Raw genomic sequence first — 21,304 nt, 5'->3', positions numbered from 1 at the left:
TCACATGGATTCCATGGTCAAATATATTGAGAAATCTTAGTCTGACTCTAAATAGGGCCACCATACCACCTGGTAAATGCCTATTGTCTTATATAATTACTCAGAGCAACCCCTTTTACTGTCAAAAAAGTCTTCGTTGGTCTGTGTATTATACAGTTACTATAATGCAAGTTTCTTGATTTTGTCTAGTTGTCCCTACTGTACCCAAAGCTATCCCAGGAACACGAGATATTACTCTGAATAAGGTTACTGAATATTAAACTAAGCTGTGCTTACTCGGTTTAACATTTACTAATGATTCTAAAGCTTTCTTGGAATATTGAAATGACAGAGACTTTCAAAGAGATACCACGGTAACAACTTAAGTGTGTTTGTGGAGCAGGTGAAAATTTCAATGAGATGTATTCTAGAAATAATTGCCTAAAGCACATTATCTTTTAGCCTATTGCTTGAAAATGTGCATATCTGTATTATCATAAAAACTGTCACTTCATCATTTTTTTCCAAGATAAAATTGCATTTTCTATTCTGTCACTGAAATGGAAAAATCACCCAAGGGACTGGTTAGAGAATGCTGTTTAAGAGTTTTGTTCAAATTTGTGTTTAAAAAACACAGATTTTTGAACATGGTTAGCAATGAACTGGAACAGATCATGCTGGGGAAAAGATTAGTTGGTATACACCGATTTTCCAGACTCTAGACTACACCAAAAATTCAATTATAAATCTAATTACAACTTTAATTGTTAAACAATCAACCAGATTATTTTTTGTTGCTGGCTGTTTTGTTTCCTGCTAACTCATAAGCAGTTGCACCTGCAGGTGTAAACTTTGCCATCACCACGTGACCTAATCAGCCCTGCCCTTTCCTACTTTCTGCATTATTTTTTACATATCTTAAGCTACAAAATCTGCAAAAGCTGAGACACAAACCATACATTTCTATTTAGGGGCATAAAAGTGGAGAAGGATTTGTAGCAGGAAGGGGAATGGCAGATGCTTCAGGCCAGCAATCCCACAGTAGGTTTGACTGTATAGTAGTAATTCCAGATATTCCTCAAAAATGACTCAGTGGTTAGATACATTTGGGAGATTTTACAGACTATAGTGCTTTTAGAGACTTGAAAACACATCACAATAGTAATAGCTCTAATAGTTTTATAGTAAAGAAATCTGTAGTGTAGCTTAGTTGGATTCTCCATTTCCTTAACAAATTTACCACAGATACTTCTGTAAATGTTAGCAAATAATGGCCTGAGGAATTAAAGAGAAAGGAAGGGGAAAAAAGAAGAAAGAAGATTAAGAAACGCTTTCAGGAGTCCCTGTACCCAAAAGGAAGCAGTGAGGTGTTCAATAATCATATGGAGGGGTATGCATGTATATAAGTCACAATCTTTTTAAATATATAGGTGGTGTCACTGCTCATTACTCAAGTGTCAGGGAAAGAAAGTTAATTACCTGACATGTTTCCAGCAGACAGAGCTCTTTTCATATTTAAAAGAGCTACCAAAGCCTCACTTTGAATTTATTTAAAAAATAGTCCACATTTATACTCCTCAACTCTAACACTTAGATGATTTGCTCTCAAAAAACATAATATTCCAGAGATTCAATTCTTTCAATTCTCACTGAAAAATTTAGAACTGAGTGACTGTTGATAGCCAAATAAAAGTGCAACACAATTTCTCATAAAAGACACATCTCTCAAATGAAATGGTATGGTACTGAAATTTACAATGCCAGTAGTTTGAAGTAATGCAGTAACACTTTAAAGTGACATTACAAGATTTATTTTACATACTTAAAATTCAAAACTCTTCAGAGAATTCTAAAATAAAAAATGTTTACTTTAGGAGCACTCATCTATGTTTTGCTTCAACACTAAACCATAAAAGAATCCATGAAGCATACCTAACATGTGGTACTTAGAGTCTGCTTTGTAAATACAGTTTTCAAGTGGTAAAAAATACAAACAATTCTCAATTATCAAGATTATGTGCAGATACTGTCTCATGGATGATCTATAACCACCAAATTTTGTGAAATATCACGCTGTTTTAGACATTTATTTATTCTGCAGCACTCGTCATTCCAATAGAATTTTGCTTGATGATAGAAATTCTCTGTAAAGCCATATTGGCTATTAAACACTTGAAATACAACTAGTATGGCTACATTTTAAATTTTATTTTATTTTAATTAATTTAAAGTTAAATAGCCATAGATGGCTAGCGGCTACCGTATTGGACAGCACAGCTCTAGCCTTTCTAACTCATGACTAAGAATGGAATTAAAGTCAAATTTCTGTGGTAGATTTGGTGAGATTTTGTCCAGATGTTCCACTGTGATGTCCCACCCTGTCAGGAGAGAGCCTGTTGTCTCACCTGCGTGAGTTCTGTCAGCAGACAGCCTCCAGCTATTAAGAGTTTCAGGGTTTGCCTTAATAATCCAGTCTTCACACAATGGCACACCATTCTAGGGAAGGCACACTTCCGATGACTTGTTGCAGAAGGGGCATAGAAACTGGGCCATTTGGACCACCAATGAACAGGTCTGATAGGTCGTGTCTTCAGGTGTGGTTTGACTGTTCCGGTAACACAAAGTGGAACACAAAGGGAGTTCCATTTCTCCCTTTGTCCAATCCTGCTTCTGTTCCCTGTTTTCCACAGGTGTTGATCACTAATAAAATCCTTGCAAACCAAAATCTCTCTCAGTACCTGTTTCTGGAGAATGTGATCATTGTCATTCTCTAAGAACTGATATGGAGTGATTTATAGAATAACTTTCAAGTGGGGGGAAAAAAAAAACCTCCAACAAAGTATGAATGCAAATTTATAGTATGCTGCATTTAATGTAAAATCAAAGGATAAATAATCCATGTTGCTGCAAATGACATAATTTCATTTTTTTGATGGCTGAATAGTATTCCATTGTGCATATATACCACATTTTATTTATCCAAGCACCTTGAAGATAAGCTATCTTGCTTGCAGCCACCACCTGGGGCTGAGGCACATGCTCCCTAGCCACCTACCTATAGCTACTATTACTAAAAGAAGCCCCACCTTCACCAGAAATAGGGCTGCAACACAGCTGCTGCTGCCCCATTCACCTTTGAAGGGTGGAACTGGAGGTCAGTATGTTATGTGAAATAAACTAGGCATAGAAATACAAAGATGCATGTTCTTACTCATATGTGGAAGCTAAGAAATAGTTTATATCATGGAGATAGAGAGTAGAATGATAGATATCAGAGTCTGTGGGTAGAGGTGTGGTGGGTGCTGGAGGGATGAAGAGAGATTGATCAGAATTCCTCTTGGTGATCTGAGATCAGATTCACCCAACCTGCTGCCACCACCACAGCTGACATCTACCTGTACACAACATCTGTGGACCAGAGGACTGGCCCATTGCAGCTACCACCAGTACCAGCACAAAGAGAGGTTTATCCTGCCACTGCTACTGCCGTTGTCCACACCATGCCCACTGCCTGGGGTAAAGACATATATAGAATGGAAGTAAAGGGACATATTATTACATATTGATAAAGGGGTCAATTCAGCAAGAAAATATAACAATTGTAAACATATATGCACTCAACACCAGAGTGCCCAGCTACATAAAGCATGTATTATTAGATCTAAAGGGAGAAATAGACCCCAGTACAATAATAGTTGGGGACTTCAACACCTCATTCTCAGCAAACAGATAATCTAGACAGAAAATGAACAAACATTGGATTTAAACTGCTCTTTAAAACAAGTGGACTTAACAGACATTGACAGAACATTTCATCCAACAGCTACAGAAAACACATTTTTTCTCATCAGCATTTTGAAAATTTTCCATGACAGACTAAATGTTAAGGCACAAAACAAGTCTCAACAAATTGAGAAAAATCAAAATTATAGTCAGGTATGGTGACTCACACCTACAATCTCAGCATTTGGGGAGGCCAAGTGGGAGGATTGCTAGAGTCCAGGAGTTTGAGACTAGTCTGGGTAACATAGTGAGACCTTGTCTCTACAAATAATAAAAATATTAGCCAGGCAAGGTGGCAAATCCCTTTGGTCTCAGCTACTGGGGAGGCTGAGGTGGGAGGATCACTTGTGCCTTGAAGGTTGAACTGCAGTGTGTCTGTTTTTATACCAATACCATATTGTTTTGTTTACTATATACTTGTAATAGACTTTGAAATCAGGTACTGTAATGTCTCCAGGTTTCTTCTTTTTGTTCAGGATTGTGTTGGCTATTTGGGCTCTTTTTTGGTTCCCTTCAAATGTTATAACTGTTTTTTCTAATTCTATGAAAAAAATGACATTGATAGGAATTGCATTGAATCTGTAGATTGATTAGGGCAGTTTGGTCATTTTAAGAATACTAATTATTCTGGTCCAGAGCACGAGATGTCTTTCTATTTGTTTGTGTTCTCTTCAGTTTCTTTCATCAGTATTTTGTAGTTTTCTTTGTTGAGGTCTTTAATTTCCTTGGTTAAATTTATTCTTAGGTATTTTTCGAAGCTATCATAAATGGGATTGCCTTTTTGATTTCTACCTCAGCTCGTTTGTTACTGGTTTATAGAAAGGCTACTGATTTTGTATGTTGATTTTGTATCCTGCAACTCTACTGAATTTATCAGATCTAAGATTTTTGAGTTTTATTAGCTATAAGACCATGTCATCTGTGAAGAGGGACAATTTGACTTCTTGTTTCCAATTTGGATGTCTTTTTATTTCTTTCTTTTGCCTGACTGCTCTGGCTAGGACTTCCAGTACTATGTTGAATAGGAGTGGTGAAAGTGAACGTCCATGTCTTTTTCCAGTTCTTACAAGAAAGGCTGTTAGCTTTTCCCCATTTCATATGGTATTAAGTATGGGTTTGTCACATATAGTCTTTATTATATTGAGGTATGTTCCTTTTTAACCGAGTTTGTTCAGAATTTTTATCATGAGGAGGGTTGAATTTACCAAATGCTTTCTGTATCCATTGAGGCAGTCATGTTTTTGTCTTTCATTCTATCAATGTTTACCATGCATATCATGTTTATTCATTTGCATATGTTGTATCATCTTTCTGATGTACTGTTGAATTTGGTTTGCTAATATTTGGTTGAGGATTTTTTGCATCTATGTTCACCAGGGATATCGATCTGTAGTTTTGTTCTTGTTGCATTCTTGCCTGGTTTTGGTATAAAGGTAAGACTGGCATGATAGCATGAGATACAGAAAATTTCTTCCTCTTCAATTTTTTGGACTAGTTTGAGGAGAATTGGTGTTAATTCTTCTGTGAAAGGTTAGTAGAATTCAGCAGTGAAGCCATCCCACCCCAGGTTTTTTTTGTTGTTGTTGGAAGACTTTTTATTACCGATTCAATTTTATTACTTGTTATTGGCGTGTCAAGGTTTTCTATTTCTTCCTGATTCAATCTTTGTAGATTGTATGTGACCAAAATTTATCCATTTTCTCTCGGGATTCCAGATTGTTAGTGTATAGTTGTTCCTAATAGCCCCCCTGATCTTTTGTATTTATGTGGTTTCAGTTGTAATATCTTTTTTCATTTCTGATGTTGTTTATTTGGGTCTTCTCTCATTTTTCTTTGTTGTTCTAATTAGCGGTTTATCTATTTTGTTTATCTTTTCAAAAAGCCAACTTTCTGTTTATTGTTGTTTTGCATTTTTTCAACTCTAGTTCCTTTAGATCTACTCTGATATTTATTATATATTTCATTCTACTAAGTATGGGTTTGTCTTGTTCTTGCTTTTCTAGTTCATTGAGATGGATCATTAGATTGCTTACTTGAAATCTTTGTATTTTTTTGATAATAGGTGTTTTTGCTATGAAATTTCCTCTTAGCACTGCTTTTGCTGTATCTCACAGATTTTGGTATGTTGTATTTCAACTTTCATTTGTTTCAATATTTTTTCCCTCCTTAACCTGATGGTCATTGAAGAGCATGTTGTTAATTTCCATGTATTTTTATAGCTTCAATAATTCCTCTTGTTATTGATTTCTAGTTTTATTCCATTGTGGTCTGATGAGATACTTGATATGATTTCAATTTTTTTCTTAAGACAGAGTCTAGGTCTATAACCTAGTCTGGGGGGAAGTAATGGGATCATGACTCACTACAGTTCAACCTTCAAGGCTCAAGTGATCCTCCCACCTCAGCCTCCCAAGTAGCTGGGACCAAAGGCATCTGCAAAATGAAGCCAGCTACTGCTGTCTCGTTGAAGCAGCCACACAAGGTAAAAAATAAAAAGTGCTACACAATCTTTAAACTAATCATATTGTTGTTTCAATAGCTTCTATATTCATTACGAGAGAAACATTGGTAAATCTTTTTTTTTTTAGCAGTGATTTTATCATTCTCAGAATTCATCATAGATTTTTGTGAAAACTTTAGTTCTTAAACAAAACAAACTGTCTCTATTAATTGAGTACACATTTAATTTAAAGTAGAGTGCTCCCAATACAATAATAAGTAAAAAACATTTTAAATGATGAATCCTAGACATTCAAACAATCAATTGTAAATTTCCCTCTGGGGGGCCAAGAGAACTTATGTCACCCAAATTATTTTTCAAAACAAAATTTAGACTTTCTAAAGGAGCAGTTTGAATTTAAACAATCAATCTTTTCAACACGTTATGAATAATCTTTCAGAAAAATGTTGCTGCTTAACAATGAGCCACTCCACAAGTGGTTCTAAGAATCAAGTTGAATAATATTACATGTAAATCTGAAACCTGCACAGCACATACGAGAACCACCAGGCACTTACAGTGAAATAGTAAGAATTCAGACACTATTTTCCCCAACCAAGTGACAAGACATTTCATGCTGTGAATATCTAACACTTTGCTTTGACAACTAGGCACATACTTATATTTTCTGCCATTCTAGTCAGGAAATGGTTCAACATTGTCTCAGTTGATTTAGTGCCAACTCAAGTCAGTCTTTCAATATTTGTCCAGGTAACTGGACCAGGAACACCTGGTGATGACTTGTCACAAATTACAGTGATACTCTTTATTCTTTGAATAGTTTTGTTTGGCAGGGGTGATGTTGAACAGACAGTAGATAAACAACACAGAGATCCATTGAATTGTAACACTGGGAATATTAAATAAACTGTTTCATTTGATACATTTCACTAGAATAGAACCACTGAAAAGACTTTTCTCTCCGGAATTTAAAACAAATAAAAAGGAAAACAAAAGATTGTAGCAGAAAACCAGAGAGAGGGACGTAGATATAAAGCTTTAAATCAGGATGGATTTCTGAAAATGGTATATAATGAAATTCAAGTCTAAGTCAAGACAAACAATTAACTGGTAGTAAACAGATTACCAGTTACCTGGAGGTGTTAGCAAAATTAAAATCAACACTGTAGCCAACACAAAATTCAGAAGATAAATTATTAAAGAAAGTATATGGAAGAAAGGATTTGTTATTCCTAATACTTTTTTCAGTTCTTCAGATTTCAGACCATCTTACCACTTAGAAATTCAGAAAAGGTTTTCTTTTCCGTGTTTCAACATAGACCAAATGGAATACTCCTTAAAGATACATATTTCTTACTTTCTTATTTTTTATGCTTACCTTGTATCTTTCTGATTTTCTGTTTGTTTTGGGTCTTACCCCATGTAGCTGATTTATGACTTTAGGCCAAATACAACTCTAACTGCAACCTATCACTGGGATTATAATTATGACTAGATATGTAAATATCAGTTTGTATGCCCTATTTACCTGAATCTTTGGCTAAAATGCAGGATTCTTGTGCTTCTAAATTGAGAATTGATATTTGCTATATAAACAATAAAGTCTCTTAGAATTCCAGAAATATATGGTCCTAGGAAATCAGATTTGTTTGGATCATAGTTTAGTGTAGTTGAAATACTTATAGCAAGTTGGTGAAACCAGTCATGGGGGTCAGAATATGCCACCCCTAAATATGTCACTTTAGCATAAAGATTACTTTGAGCTGAAGATAACTGAGAAACAGAAGATGCTCCCGGTGCCTTACAAAACCCTCTCTGCCTCCCCGCAATTTACAAAAGTCAGGGTTAGACTTTTAATGGAGACTCTTATTAACCCAGAGGGGCAGAGGAAAAGGAACTACATAACAAACCTTACTCAAACAAAACTTTTATCTTCATTAATTTCCACCCATATCTTTATCTTCCTATAGTTTGCTACCCCCGAAAGGCTAAATCTCTTTTCCCTTGTCTTGTTACTTCTCTGTATATTTATTCTAAATAGCTTTATATTTTCTTAAGATATTATATAAGAGCTAAGTTCTAACAACCCTGAGTTACCCATTATTGAATTTCTCCTACATGTATGCGTGCTGGATTTTAATTTATGTAAATTTTACCTTGAAAAATACTGCTGTTGTGGTGATGTGAGGGAACGTACAGATAAAAAACAAAAATGATAGAAAGGTAGACAGTCAATAAAGCTGGATGAGGCATATGGAATGTTCATTAAATGACTGTGTTTACTTTGTTTATATTAAAAACCAAACAAACAAAGTTAAAAACTACCTCCTTGTATTTGGGGTTGTTCTAAATTACTTCTTTACAGCTTATCACCCTTAAATTGGTGAATAAAACAAAGTTCTTAAATTGAAAAAAGTTAGTTTTAGATTAGTCCCTCTAATAACCATTTCCTATGATTTGGATGTGGACCCCACAGGTCATGTGTTGGAAACACATGAAACACATGTTCAACCATGTTGAAAGGTGTGAGCTTTTAGAGGTGATTGGATCATGAAGTGTTCTCACACATGTATTAATGTTGTTATCATGAGAGTAGGCTCGTTATTTTGAGGGGTATGCTATAAAAGTGAGTTTGGCCCTTTCTTGCTCTCATGGATGCTCGCTCTCTTACCATTCTGCCTTCCACCACTGGATGAACTGATTAAAGCCCTTGCCAGATGTGAGCCCCTCGACCTTGGAAGGACCAGCCTCCTGAACTGTAAGAAACAAATATCTGCTTTTAAAAAATTACTCAGTTTCAGGTACTCCATTATAGCAACACAGAATGGACTAAGAAAATTGAAACCAGAAGTGTGGTTTTGGCTATAACAAATTCCTAGAAACATGGAAGCAGCTTGGAAATGGATAATGGGTAGAGGCTGGAAGAACTTAAAAGGAACAGGCCAGAAGAAGCCTAAATTGTTGTAAGTAAATCTAGGATTATTAACAGCAATTCTGGTGAAGTCTTTAAAAAAAAGACAAGAGCTGTAGGGAAGCCTGTATCTTCCTAGATATTACTTAAATGGTCATGACCAGAATGTTAATAGAAATATGGACAGTAACGGCCATTCTGATAAAGTCTTAGACAGAAATGAGGAACAATGTACCGGAAACTGAAGTAAAGGACATTGTTGTTACAAAGTGGCAACGGATTTGACTGAATTGTGTCCATGACCTAGGGCTTTATGGAAGGTAGAATTTAAAAACAATAAACTAAGTTATCTGGCAGAAGAATATATCAAAGCAGCAAAGTGTTCAAGGTGCTACGTGGCTTCTTTTGACTGTTTACAGTAAAATGAAAGAAGTGAAAATGTTTTAAATGGAATTTTAATTAAAAGAGAAGTAGAACAGAAAATTTGGAAAATTGCAACTTTGTCATGTAAAAAATGAAAAAGTATCAGAAGAAAGAAAGGGTGCCGCTGTTTGATAAGAACATTAGCATGGATAAAAAGAAGCCAGACACTATTTGTTAAGGTGATGGCAGAATAAAACCATTTCAGAGATTCTATACATACTAAACTTGCAACTATTTTAGGAAGTTTAGATTATTTTAGAATAAAAAGTAGAAAAAAAGCACATTGAAACTTCTTACAACTCTGACCAACACTTGCTACCTATGACTGAATTCTGCATTTATGAAATGACCTGGGGCAAGAAAATGCTGAGTAATGGTGCCAACTGAACAACTTATCAGCTTAAGATAGAGCACTCATACAGAGTCTCTCTCTGGTAGCACTGCAGCCCATTGACTTGCCACAGTGAGTTAACTGCCAAACGCAGCTTCCTGAAGCTGAGCAATTACAATGCAGAACAGTGAGTGTATTTGCAAATGAGAGAGCTGACTGGTGTTTTGGGTGATGTCTAGAAATTGTAGATAGATGCCTACTAATTCTAATTTAAAATTGTAATGCTAAGACATGGGACTGTACAAAGTACAGATCAGTGAGATCTCGGAGTAAATTTACATGGATTATTAAAAGAATACTTTTGTAACATATAGAAGAAAAATCAATAATCAGTAGATGCAACAAAATTCATAGGTTATAATTCTCATATGTGATTCAATTTCCTTCCTTCTTAGAGAAAGGTGCTAATTAATTGGTAAAGTTAACAATGAGAGAATAGGCAGCTGGATTTGAGTAAGATAACTAGTAAATTCTTTTGTGATCTTTTTGGGGGAAAAATACTGGCAGAACACATTAATAATTACATAATTTTTGGATTAGTTTAATTACTGACTGAAGGGTCATGGTTAATGGGTCAGTATCACCCTGGAAGAAGATTCAAAGAGCTTTATCCTCAGCCAAGTTGAATGAACAGAATATCTGTCAATGACACATTGGACAGAAATTCAATGATGTGGTGAGCATCTGCCAAAATCACAGTTGTTTTCTCTCTTCCACATGATCCCTACTAGCATGAACACAGCTATCTAGGAAAAAGAAAGATATTTGCTGCAAAGTAGCCATCTCTATACTTCCAGTGATTGACCAAAACAATGAGGTCCCTTAAGACAGCCAGAAAAGCATATTAAATCCATTCTTCTCTAGCATCTTTTCTTACTACTTTACTCACCTAACTTGATCATGTGTACCTCTAGACCCAGGACTTAAAGTTTTTACAGCTGCACCAAAGCAGCAGACATTTCATGCTCCTGAGTATTTGTATACGCTATTGGCTTACCTGGAGTGCCTACCACTCCTGGTGTTAATTTGTCTTATCAGTCAATCCACAATAACACATAAAATACATTTCTATCTGTTCATACTGTAATTTGTTGAGATAAAAATACATTATATTATAAATCCAATTTATAGCAACAAATTAATAGTCTATAATTTTGAGAATATGAAAAATAAATTGTTTTTTTAAAAAATAAGATGGGATGATAAGAATTATTTGACATCACTATTCCCGATAAGTAGCATTTACTTATAAATTGCAAACTTGTAATGCTTACTTACAAGTATAATAATGATGAACAACAAACTTACCAACACTTGGGTAACCAGGCGTAGAAGGGTCTCCTCCCGGATTCAGTGTCACCATGAAGGTATCATGGCTAGGATTCACAGTCTTTGGCAAATCACAAGGATCAATATACAGAAGAACACCTCCAAATCCAGCCTTTTCCAATAAGGAAAGCTAAAAGAGAGAAGCAAGCTATTAAAAATATTATCATGCACAGTAAAAGTTCATATTGTGCCATTTTGCCAATGTGGCTATGATAAGATGACTCTTTTTCCTGTTTTTTTTTTTTTTTTTTTTTTTAAAATAAGGAGATATTTCAGATTTCTATCAAGCCCAGAAGCTTTTCTACTGGCCTCTTTTCCCCCTCTTTTCTATTTCTCCTGTTTTTCTCTATCTCTACCAGCATTGCTATAATGTCTATATTTTATTTCAATTGTCTATTCATGGAATTCCTCACTGTATGATTCTTTACTAAGTGGATTTTAACTTTCTACTTTTTTTGGATTAATAGAGGATCTACCACACACAAGGTTCTTCTTTTAAAAGGAGAGTTGTTGTGACCATTATGCCTTTCCCTAAAGCAGAAATCACCTGCAGTATTGTAACATATTTTTTTCCAGGGTTGAGCCTATCACACCAGTCATTAAAATGTTGAAATACTGTCACACTGTTTAGAAAATAGCCACTGTCTTGAACCTCCTGACAGCTCCCAGTATACTAGTCATCTTGGTCTCTGCCTGGAGGTACCAGCCAGATCTCCCAGATATAGCAACTGAAAAATTTACATGTCACCTTATGGGGGTCTCTTTATGAAAGATCAGCCCTTGTTCTGCCCCTGTCATTAAATGTTTTGAAAATAGACCCTGTCATTTGAGACATATTTAATGTAAAGATTCCTCTCTGTTCTTTGGTAAGTACACAACAGATAAGTATGATGGAACAGACAAACTTGACAATATACCGAGTTTCTTTTTAACTCTTTAAATTGATTTTTTTTTTGTAAAGATCTTATTCATTTTAGTCATGTTAGTATGATCTACCTGATACGAAAGCAATAATCATGATTTGCTAATTCTACTAGTTTTTCATGAGAGAGGAAAAGTAATTAGAGAACATAGAGATAATAAAGATAATATGACTAAAGGTCATATTCAATACAGGCAGTTACTGCTCATTGTGTGACTTTAGTTAACACCCATACTTCACTCCCCAGTTACTGCTTATGTTGCTTATTGACTTTTGCAGTGGAGTAAGCAAGGCAGCACCCACTCACTGAGGACAGGGATTGTGCTTATCTTCTCTATCACTGTACACCTTGCACTTAGGAGGTTTTCAAGAGTATTGCTAAATGAGAGAATGAATGAGACAGATGCAGGCTAGGCACAACAACTATTTTTATTTTTATTTTTTGAAACACAGTCTCACTCTGCCGCCCACGCTGGATTGCAGTGGTGCAATCTTGACTCACCACAACCTCCACCTCCCAAGTTGAAGTCATTCTCCTGCCTCAGACTCCCAAGTAGCTGGGATTACAGGCGTGCACTACCATGCACGGCTAATTTTTTAATTGTTAGTAGATATGGGCTTTCACCATGTTGACCAGGTTGGTTTCAAATTCCTGACCACAAATGATACTCCTGCCTCAGCCTCCCAAAGGGCTGGGATTACAGGTGTGAGCCACCGTGCCCTGCCCAGCAATTCTTAAAGAAAAGAGAGCCCCGAGAAAATATTTGGGAAGCCCTCCTATTAGGAAAAATAAAACATAATTGCATATATAGCATGATTTTAAAACAATGTGCCAAAAATAGAAACAGATATAGAATTTAAGTATGCCACAATAATGTCATTTTTTTCTAGTCCTTTAAAATCCTCTTCCAATTTTGGTGTAATGAATAGCATACATTGCTTTTATGATTAAATAAACTAACATTGAGAACCTAAGTAAAACAGAAATGACTCAGTTGTCTTCTATAACAACCACTCATATCAGACTTTTGTCATTATTTTCCCCTCAGTGTTTTAGTAGAAAGGAGGGAAGAAATTAAGGAAAAATGGGGAATGAGAAAAGGAAAAGGAGCAAAGAATGTGTGAATGACAGGGCCACATTTAAGACTTACTCTTCAAATCCTCACCCCCACCCATGTAGGGAAGGGAGAGTTTAATGTTTACATGCAGAAATAGCTCTTCTTGAAAAGAATAATCAATTGAATGATTTTGAATGTTTGCTTACTATAGAATAATATATAAAATATAATAGACTATAACTCAGCAATTGAAAGGGAAACATGGATGAATCTCAAAAGCATCATGCTAAATGAAAGAAGCCAGATTAAGAAAGCTGCTTCCTGTATAATTCCATGTTCATGACATTCTTGAAAAGTTGAAACCCTAGGAACAGAAATCAGATCAGTGATTGTTAGAGAGCGGTTGGGGAGAGTGGTTTAATTACAAAGGTGAGGAGGCAATTTTGAGGGTGATGGAAATATTCTGTATCTTGATTGTAGTGGTTGCAACATTCATCATATATCATACACACATCACCTTAAAATGGTAAATTTTACAGTATGTAAAATACGCCTCAATAAACAACAAAAAATCTATAAATAAATGAATGCACATACTGCAAAATGTTAAGAGTGGCATTCTGTAGATGGGAGTAGTACTTGTTCATTTTTATAACTTCTTTCAGTAATCTGTATAACTTTTAAATAAATAAAATTAATAAAAGTTTTTTGAGGGAAACAAATAAAAAAAAATTCCCTGGATAGCAAGTTTCTAAATATTAAAAAATTACCTTTTATTACTAAAGCAATTCATGATCTTTACAGAGAAAAATGTGTAGGCAAAGGAAAAAAAAAGTCCCATCATTTTATCTGTCAAGAAATAGTTAATGTTAACTTGTTGGGGTGTCTAGACCCTTTTACTTGGATTTATGAACATACATACATACACTTACAAAGTAAAACCACATCATAAATACTTCTTTGCAATCTCCTTTCACTTGCTTATCAGTACATAATAAACATTTGTCTATGTTGATAAATACAATTTTATATAATTTAAATCACCATATACTGTTAAATATACATATATATAATATAAATACTACTATATAGACAGGCATAAATGTTATTTAACCAATCCCTGACTGTTGGTCATATAACAATGGTTAATTGTTAATTTGTTAATTACAATAATTTTAAACTCTTGAATTTATAACTTTTCAATACTATATGCAATAAACATGCTTGTAGCAAAATCTCTGCAAAAATATCTATTTTCATGAAATAAGTTTCCACAGGTGGAATTCCCAGGTCAAATCATTCATTTATATGATTTTTGATAAGCTATTTTCCCTTTAGAGGAGCTAATAATTTATAGTCTTACTAGCTATATATGGTTTTGCTTCCCTTCACTCTCACCTACAATTCATATTATTTCTTTTTAAGCAATATTTACCAAGGTACCCAAAAATAATTTGTCAAAACACATACTTTAATTACAAGTCAAGTTAAACCTATTTCTGTATGATTCTGGCTATTTGCATATTTTTTTGAGAATTACTTGCTTGTGAAAAACTATTTTTAAGATTTCTGGGCCACTTATCCATCTACAACAATATATTGGTTGTCACTTTTTTGAAAGTAAAACATTGGAATTGGGATATGGAGAGAAGTAGGACAAGGTCTGTGAACATCTAAGAAAGTTCAGTTTACCAGCGAGATGGCCAAAAATTTCTTAAGTGCTACCTCCAATTAACTGGGAAAGAACAGCTGTCTAGGGAGAGATTGTGAGGCCAGGTTCAGGGTCATTGCAAAAGTGGTTCTATGAGTGATGCTTCCACAAGCAGAAGAAAGGGATGTGGGAATCCACATTTTCTTTGTCTTTTTGTTGTTGTTGTTGTTAATGTGCTAACCCTCCTTTAGTGGGATAGTCAAAATTTCCTCAAAAATTCCTTCTGTAAAGGTAAGTACAATAACTATTTGGCTGTTTAATGTTCATGAAACCTAGTGTTTTAGATCTAAGTCAAAAAGAATATGCTAAAATGGCCAGTTGTGTCTCTTCTGAGTATATTTGGTAATATGTTTTGACCCCTTTTATAATCAATATAGAACATGAATTTGTCGATAGCTGATGGCCTATAATGAAGCAACAGGGTATAATCATACACTATTTTTGGCTAGAGTGATTACTCACCCACAGCCCTGAAGGGATAGAGCCCAATATGTGAGTTAGCTCCCTCTTCCATTATCTGCCTGCAATGGTTTGATCTGAGGTAGAAACACCTGTTCAATGTTGTCAAATTTGGTCCCTGGCGTCATCTGTCACTGGCCATCTTAAAGCTCTTCATTTAGAAATAAAGACACTTAATTTCAGAAATTATCTATTTTTGGATTTCCAGTGAAGTTGGCAAAAAAAAAAAAAAAAAAAAAAAAGACAATGTCTGAACCAAACCAAATGAGAAGTGTTCCTCTGCATTGTTAACTATATTCTGAACATGCTGAGGTTGGGGTTGTCTAAAATGTTTAGAAAAAGTATGCTACTCTGGAAGGATTGTATTTTTAAAAATACATTCAAAGACAAGCCTGTATAAAAGGGGTGCAGCCTACTGTCTCTGGGATATCTGCTTCAGCTGGTGGAAGACTGTCCCTTGGCACATGCGAAAGTATTTAGTCCTGCTCACTACCTCTTATGGTTTGAGATAGCTTAAGATATAGAATGATGACTACATGGGGGTCTAATTCCTGAAAAATGGGGTCAAGTTTTAGGCCAAGATTTCCTGACATTGAGCTTCAACTATCTCTGACTTCTCTCTCTCAAATATCTATATGTGATAGGCTGGGGGGTCCTTTGCCACACTCAACCACGTAACCACCTTGCTCAGGGTTTAGAAACTATGAGCCTTTTGACGGAAACTGTGTACAAAAAAGGAGCAGACAGTCAGAGAAAATGTAGATGAGGGTGGGCAAAAGAGGGAATACTGTGCACAGACTCCAGGTTCCACTGTACTCCTTTTACTTGAACTGGGTAAGATTTTTCTCCCTTTCTTTGACAAGGCTTCTGTTACTTGAAAATATATCAATCATAACCAAGAGAGGTAAAAAATCATTAGTATGGAAAGCAATTCAGAAATTTGGTTCCAACCTTGACACTAAATAGCTATGTGACAACTTATATAAATTTTCTATGCCTTGGTTTCATCATCCACAGAATGCAAAGATTGAATTATATTGTTCCCAAAGATCCTTTCTGCTCTAAATGAAAAACCATGTCGTCTAACCCAATGATTTTGTTAAATGTTTATAAAGACACATTAATTGCATTTTAAAATATAGGGCCAAATATGAAATCTACTTTTAAACTATTGGTGAGGAATATATTCTCCCCCAAAATCATCAAATTTTCTATTGTTAAAAAAACCTTAAAATAGTGTTATGATGTGGTTTTATGGAGAATATATAGTATAATATTTCAATTTTGCATTTAATTCTTTTAGCCACAATATAAAGAAACGTGAAATATTTTGGAATCTACAGCATGAAAAATTCTTCCAAGTAAATAAACTATTCCTTTCTTCCTTTTCAGCTCTAATTTAATATTATACTAGAAATGGCTAATTTTATTTTCAAAGCCTATTTTAACAGTTATTTATAGCCTAAAATAGTGCTGCTGCATGTATATGACAATGGCATAATCATGCAGGGTTAAGAAACGTTAACCACAGCTTTCAACATTCTTGGTTTTATATTGGGAATATTTTTACCCTAAAAGTTCTTCAAAAAGTATTTTATTGTCCCAGGAGAGAAGTTAAATTCACAATTATAATTTATTAACATTTTTATTCAAAATGTCCATTACTGATAATTACTACATCCTTCCATAGTTAATGATTCTTCCTTAAAATATATATATATATATATTTCAAATTACATTTTCAATGAATATAGGTAACATTAAACAAACCTTCTTTACATATGCCTCCACCCTCTCTTATTTAGCTCAAAGAACCACTAAGTGCTTAACTCAATGTAATCCTTGTCCAGGTTTTCATAGGTGCTAACATCCCAACATGAGCAACGTAGGCACCTGATATAGGGTGCTAGACTAGCGACTGAGAAATAGTCCATAGTCATCCTGTGACACTTTTAAGTTTCTATACACAAGGTCAGCCAACTCCCATCAAGCTACATTATAGCTCCATCACCAACAATAACAAAGAATGCATCATTGGAAGTATTTGTATGCCCACAGTGTACCAAGTGAAAGTGTATTTTGTTTTTCTCCCCAGCAATTAAAAAGGATTTGGTAGGTAACTTCAGTGGCACTAGATTGTGGCTGGCTTGAAGCAGAAACCTTATAGTTTCATGTTTTCTACCCAATGCCTCATAGAGTGCCTAGCACAAAATAATATTTCTATTGTTGTCGAGTTGATGAATAAATTATGATATGTATCTAGTAACGAATGAATGAAAAAAATAATGTATATGGTACAGGTGTATTACATGAATGCTATTTTGCTTGACTGCTAACACCTACTGGCAAGAAAACTTATACAACATATTTTGTTGTGGCATCTGATCTAACTATATATATATAATATATAGTTAGATATAGTTAGATATACATAGTTAGATATATAGTTAGATATACATATAATTAGATATATAGTTAGAACTATATATACATATTATACTAGAAAATGCTAATTTTACTTTTCAAAACTATTTCACAGTATGTACAGCCTCTGTCTCTCATATATATATAGTTAGAATGTGAAAGTAAGTATTAAGCCAGCTTGTTCTTGAAATTTGATACACAATACATTTAATTAAATGTGCTATGCTCTCTCTTTATCCTTCTGTAAAATATATAATTAAAATAGGTTTATTTTATTTTGATTTTGTTTTGTTTTGTTATCTAAGAGTAGAGATGAAGAAAGTGGCGGAGACTAGCCCAATGAAGTTTGAATGCGTAATTTTATCTTGCAGACATATTTTATAAATAAAATATTTTGGTCAACTGCAAGGTGGCTGATTCCATATTTCTTGCAGGGCACCATACTAACACATTCTTTTGATGTATAGTATATAAACCTACAGGTCCTATGAACTGCCAAATAATCAGCTCTGAAATAAACAGTACTAGCAATATATGGGCAGGACATGGCAGTAACATTTTGTTATTCAAGGAAAATTAATGCCAGGAAGGTAAGAGAGAAAGGACACTTTTCACTTTTCTTTTTTATATATATATATATATTTGAGACGGAGTATCGCTCTGTTGCACAGGCTGGAGTGCAGAGGCACAATCTTGGCTCACTGCAGCCTCCGCCTCCTGGGTTCAAACAATTCTCCTGCCTCAGCCTTCCGAGTAGCTGGAACTACAGGTGCGCCACCACTCCCGGCTAGTTTTTTATTTTTAGTAGACACGTGGTTTTACCATGTTGGCCAGGATGGTCTTGATCTCCTGACCTCATGATCCGCTTGCCTCAGCCTCCCAAAGTGCTGGGATTACAGGTGTGAGCCACTGTGCCCGACCCACTTTTCTGATTCCTGCTACCCAACTTCTCTTCTTATTAACCTCTATTGTTGCTTTTAACCAAAACATATTTTCTCGTCCAGAAGGAGGATGCTGTTATTGTCATTTGGGCGGTCTACTTATTCACAGTGTCTAGCAAGGGAATAGTAGTTGAATTCCACTGGTAGGATTTCATCCATTTACTGATGCTCCTAAATTGTCTACTCATCCTTTTGAGCCACTAAAATGTTATCTTGATCTTTTTAGTTTTTGCTGGTCAGAATATATGGCATCCTGAACTACCACTTGGATATCAAGAACCAAAGGAAAAAGCTTGTATTTTTTTTCCCATCATTTAGCTTCTTCAAAACATTGGTCCAGCACGAGGAATGTTCACCTGGCCTCTATCGCTAGAAAAGCTTTCTGAATCTTCGTGTAGATAAGAAGAGTGAATACGTAACAAAAACAAGACCTTAGTTTTACGGAAACATTTAAGTCTCACTGTTACGGACTGAATTGTGTTCCCTCAAAATGCATATGTTGAAGTCCTAACCTCTGGTATATTTCAGGATGTGACTGTATTTGAAAATCGGACTTTTACAGAAGTAATTAAGGTTAAATGAGGTCGAATGGGTTGGCCCTGATGCAATATGACTCAGTACTCAGAAGCAAAAGAAGAGACAACAGAGATGCGTGGGCACAGAATCAAATGGCCATATGAGGACACACTGAGCCTAGGAGAAAGACCTTAGGAGAAACCAAACCTATCAGCCTTTGATCTTGGACTTCTAGACTCCAAACTGTGAGAAAATAATTTTTTGTAGTTTAAGTCGCCCAGTCTATGGTATTTTGCTATAGCAGCCCTAGAAACTAATAAACCCACATAAGGCAAATATCTGCCAAACGATACAAAGATTTAGAAACATTATTGTGGTTACGATCTAGGTCTTTGAGTCAACTTTAGGTCGAATTATCAAGTACTTAACTGTGTATCTCCTATGTGCCAGACACTATCTCTTATCTGTTGATTTTTACTCAGATCATTTGATATAAGTTACTATAGTTCTCTTTATCCAGTCACTGAAATTGTGCTTCATGAAGGTTAAGGGAATGGCCCAGGGTCAGAGCTAATAAGTGGTAATGGCAGGACTCAAACTTGAGTTTTCCGAATTCAAGTCTGGTAATCTTTTCACTAGAGTATGCCTTTCCTTTTAATTATACATCCATCCTTTACAAATAGACTGGGTAAAGGGTGAGTTTATAAAACACATCAGATGCTTCTTACTGTGATCTGCTTTCTAAGTAAGACACTGAAATCAATACTGTGAGAGTTATATGTCTGTTTATTTAGATTGTTAAAAAAAAAAAAAAAAAGACCTGGATTTTTGCAAAGCCCTGTCATAGGGATTAATGTGTATAGAAACAATAGATTGGGACATTTTAGATTAAAATTTCATAAGTATAATAACATAAAATAAACTTAAAACATGAACCTGATATCTCATAGCACATTCTTATTTATTCAAATTAAATAGGTCTGGCATATGTGAAAATAAAATATTGGACACATAATATATAATCACTTCTTAAGCAGATATTTTTACTTCTGAAGCTCTAATATCATGTTATCCTTTCTTTTACAGATTGTTTTTCTATTAATATATTTGCCATCTGGCTCTTTACTTATGTATTGTGTTGTAAGAATTTCACTAAAAATGCTTGTAAGATTCCAGTTTCTCTGTTATATTTCAGAAATATACTCATTTTCCTTTGTTAGTTAAAAAAAAAAAGACTATTATGATTAAGGAAAATTCACTGTAATCAGACTGAGTATATCCAAGGCATAATCACATCATTCTTCTTTGAATTCACTGAACACCTTTAATTGGGATTTCAAATTGCTTTACTTGATGTATCTAAAGTTATTTAAATAATTCTAGCAAGATTAATAAGAAGCAATGACCTCCTGCTTTTGTAAAGGAAAAAAAGAAACTTGAAGTTATTTAGAAAGTTAGGGCTGCTGCAGAGTTCTGAATATAATCTTCGGCTTTCATCATAATTCAGGAAGGAGGAAGGAAGGAAGGAAGGAAGGAAGGAAGGAAGGAAGAAAAGGAAGGAAGGGAGGGAGGAAGGGAGGAAGGGAAGAAGGGAGGGAGGGAAGAAGGAAGGAAAGAGTGGGGTTAAGGGAGGAAGGAAGGGAGCATTTCCCGTTTCATAAGATATACTGATTCCACCTTAAACTAATTTTCCATTGTGGCCTCATAATAACACTGTGAAATTATTCTTATTTTACAAATGAAGCAACCATGATGTAAGGATCACAAGATGAAGACCACATAGATAATAGATTTCAGACTGGAAATGAATGGACAGAAATGTGTCTTCATATGGTATTTTCCTGTACTTCTCCCCCAGTAAGTCACATTGCTTCCAAATAATGAAAAATAACAATGCAACTTTATAGATTTCTTTTTAAAATTCATATAATGTTATTTGACAATTTTTGCAATGGTTGTGGCATGGAAGAAGCCCAATCTTAAAAAAAAAAAAAAA

The 21,304-nt window shown here is 34.9% G+C and overlaps 1 protein-coding gene across 1 annotated transcript in view; it reads right to left on the bottom strand.

Annotated features, from left to right (window-relative positions):
- Positions 1-21,304, bottom strand: part of NAALADL2 (N-acetylated alpha-linked acidic dipeptidase like 2) — a 1,006,116-nt gene that overhangs the window by 512,444 nt on the left and 472,368 nt on the right. The window contains 1 exon segment of the mRNA XM_017847705.1: positions 11,257-11,407. Within this exon segment, the coding sequence (XP_017703194.1) occupies positions 11,257-11,407 (151 nt within the window).

The sequence above is a fragment of the Rhinopithecus bieti genome, unplaced genomic scaffold (genome assembly GCF_001698545.2).
Source record: "Rhinopithecus bieti isolate Rb0 unplaced genomic scaffold, ASM169854v2 scaffold_28528, whole genome shotgun sequence".
In the NCBI taxonomy this organism is placed as follows: domain Eukaryota; kingdom Metazoa; phylum Chordata; class Mammalia; order Primates; family Cercopithecidae; genus Rhinopithecus; species Rhinopithecus bieti.
Note: the sequence above shows the minus strand (reverse complement) of the source record. Positions and strands in the feature narration are given on the sequence as shown.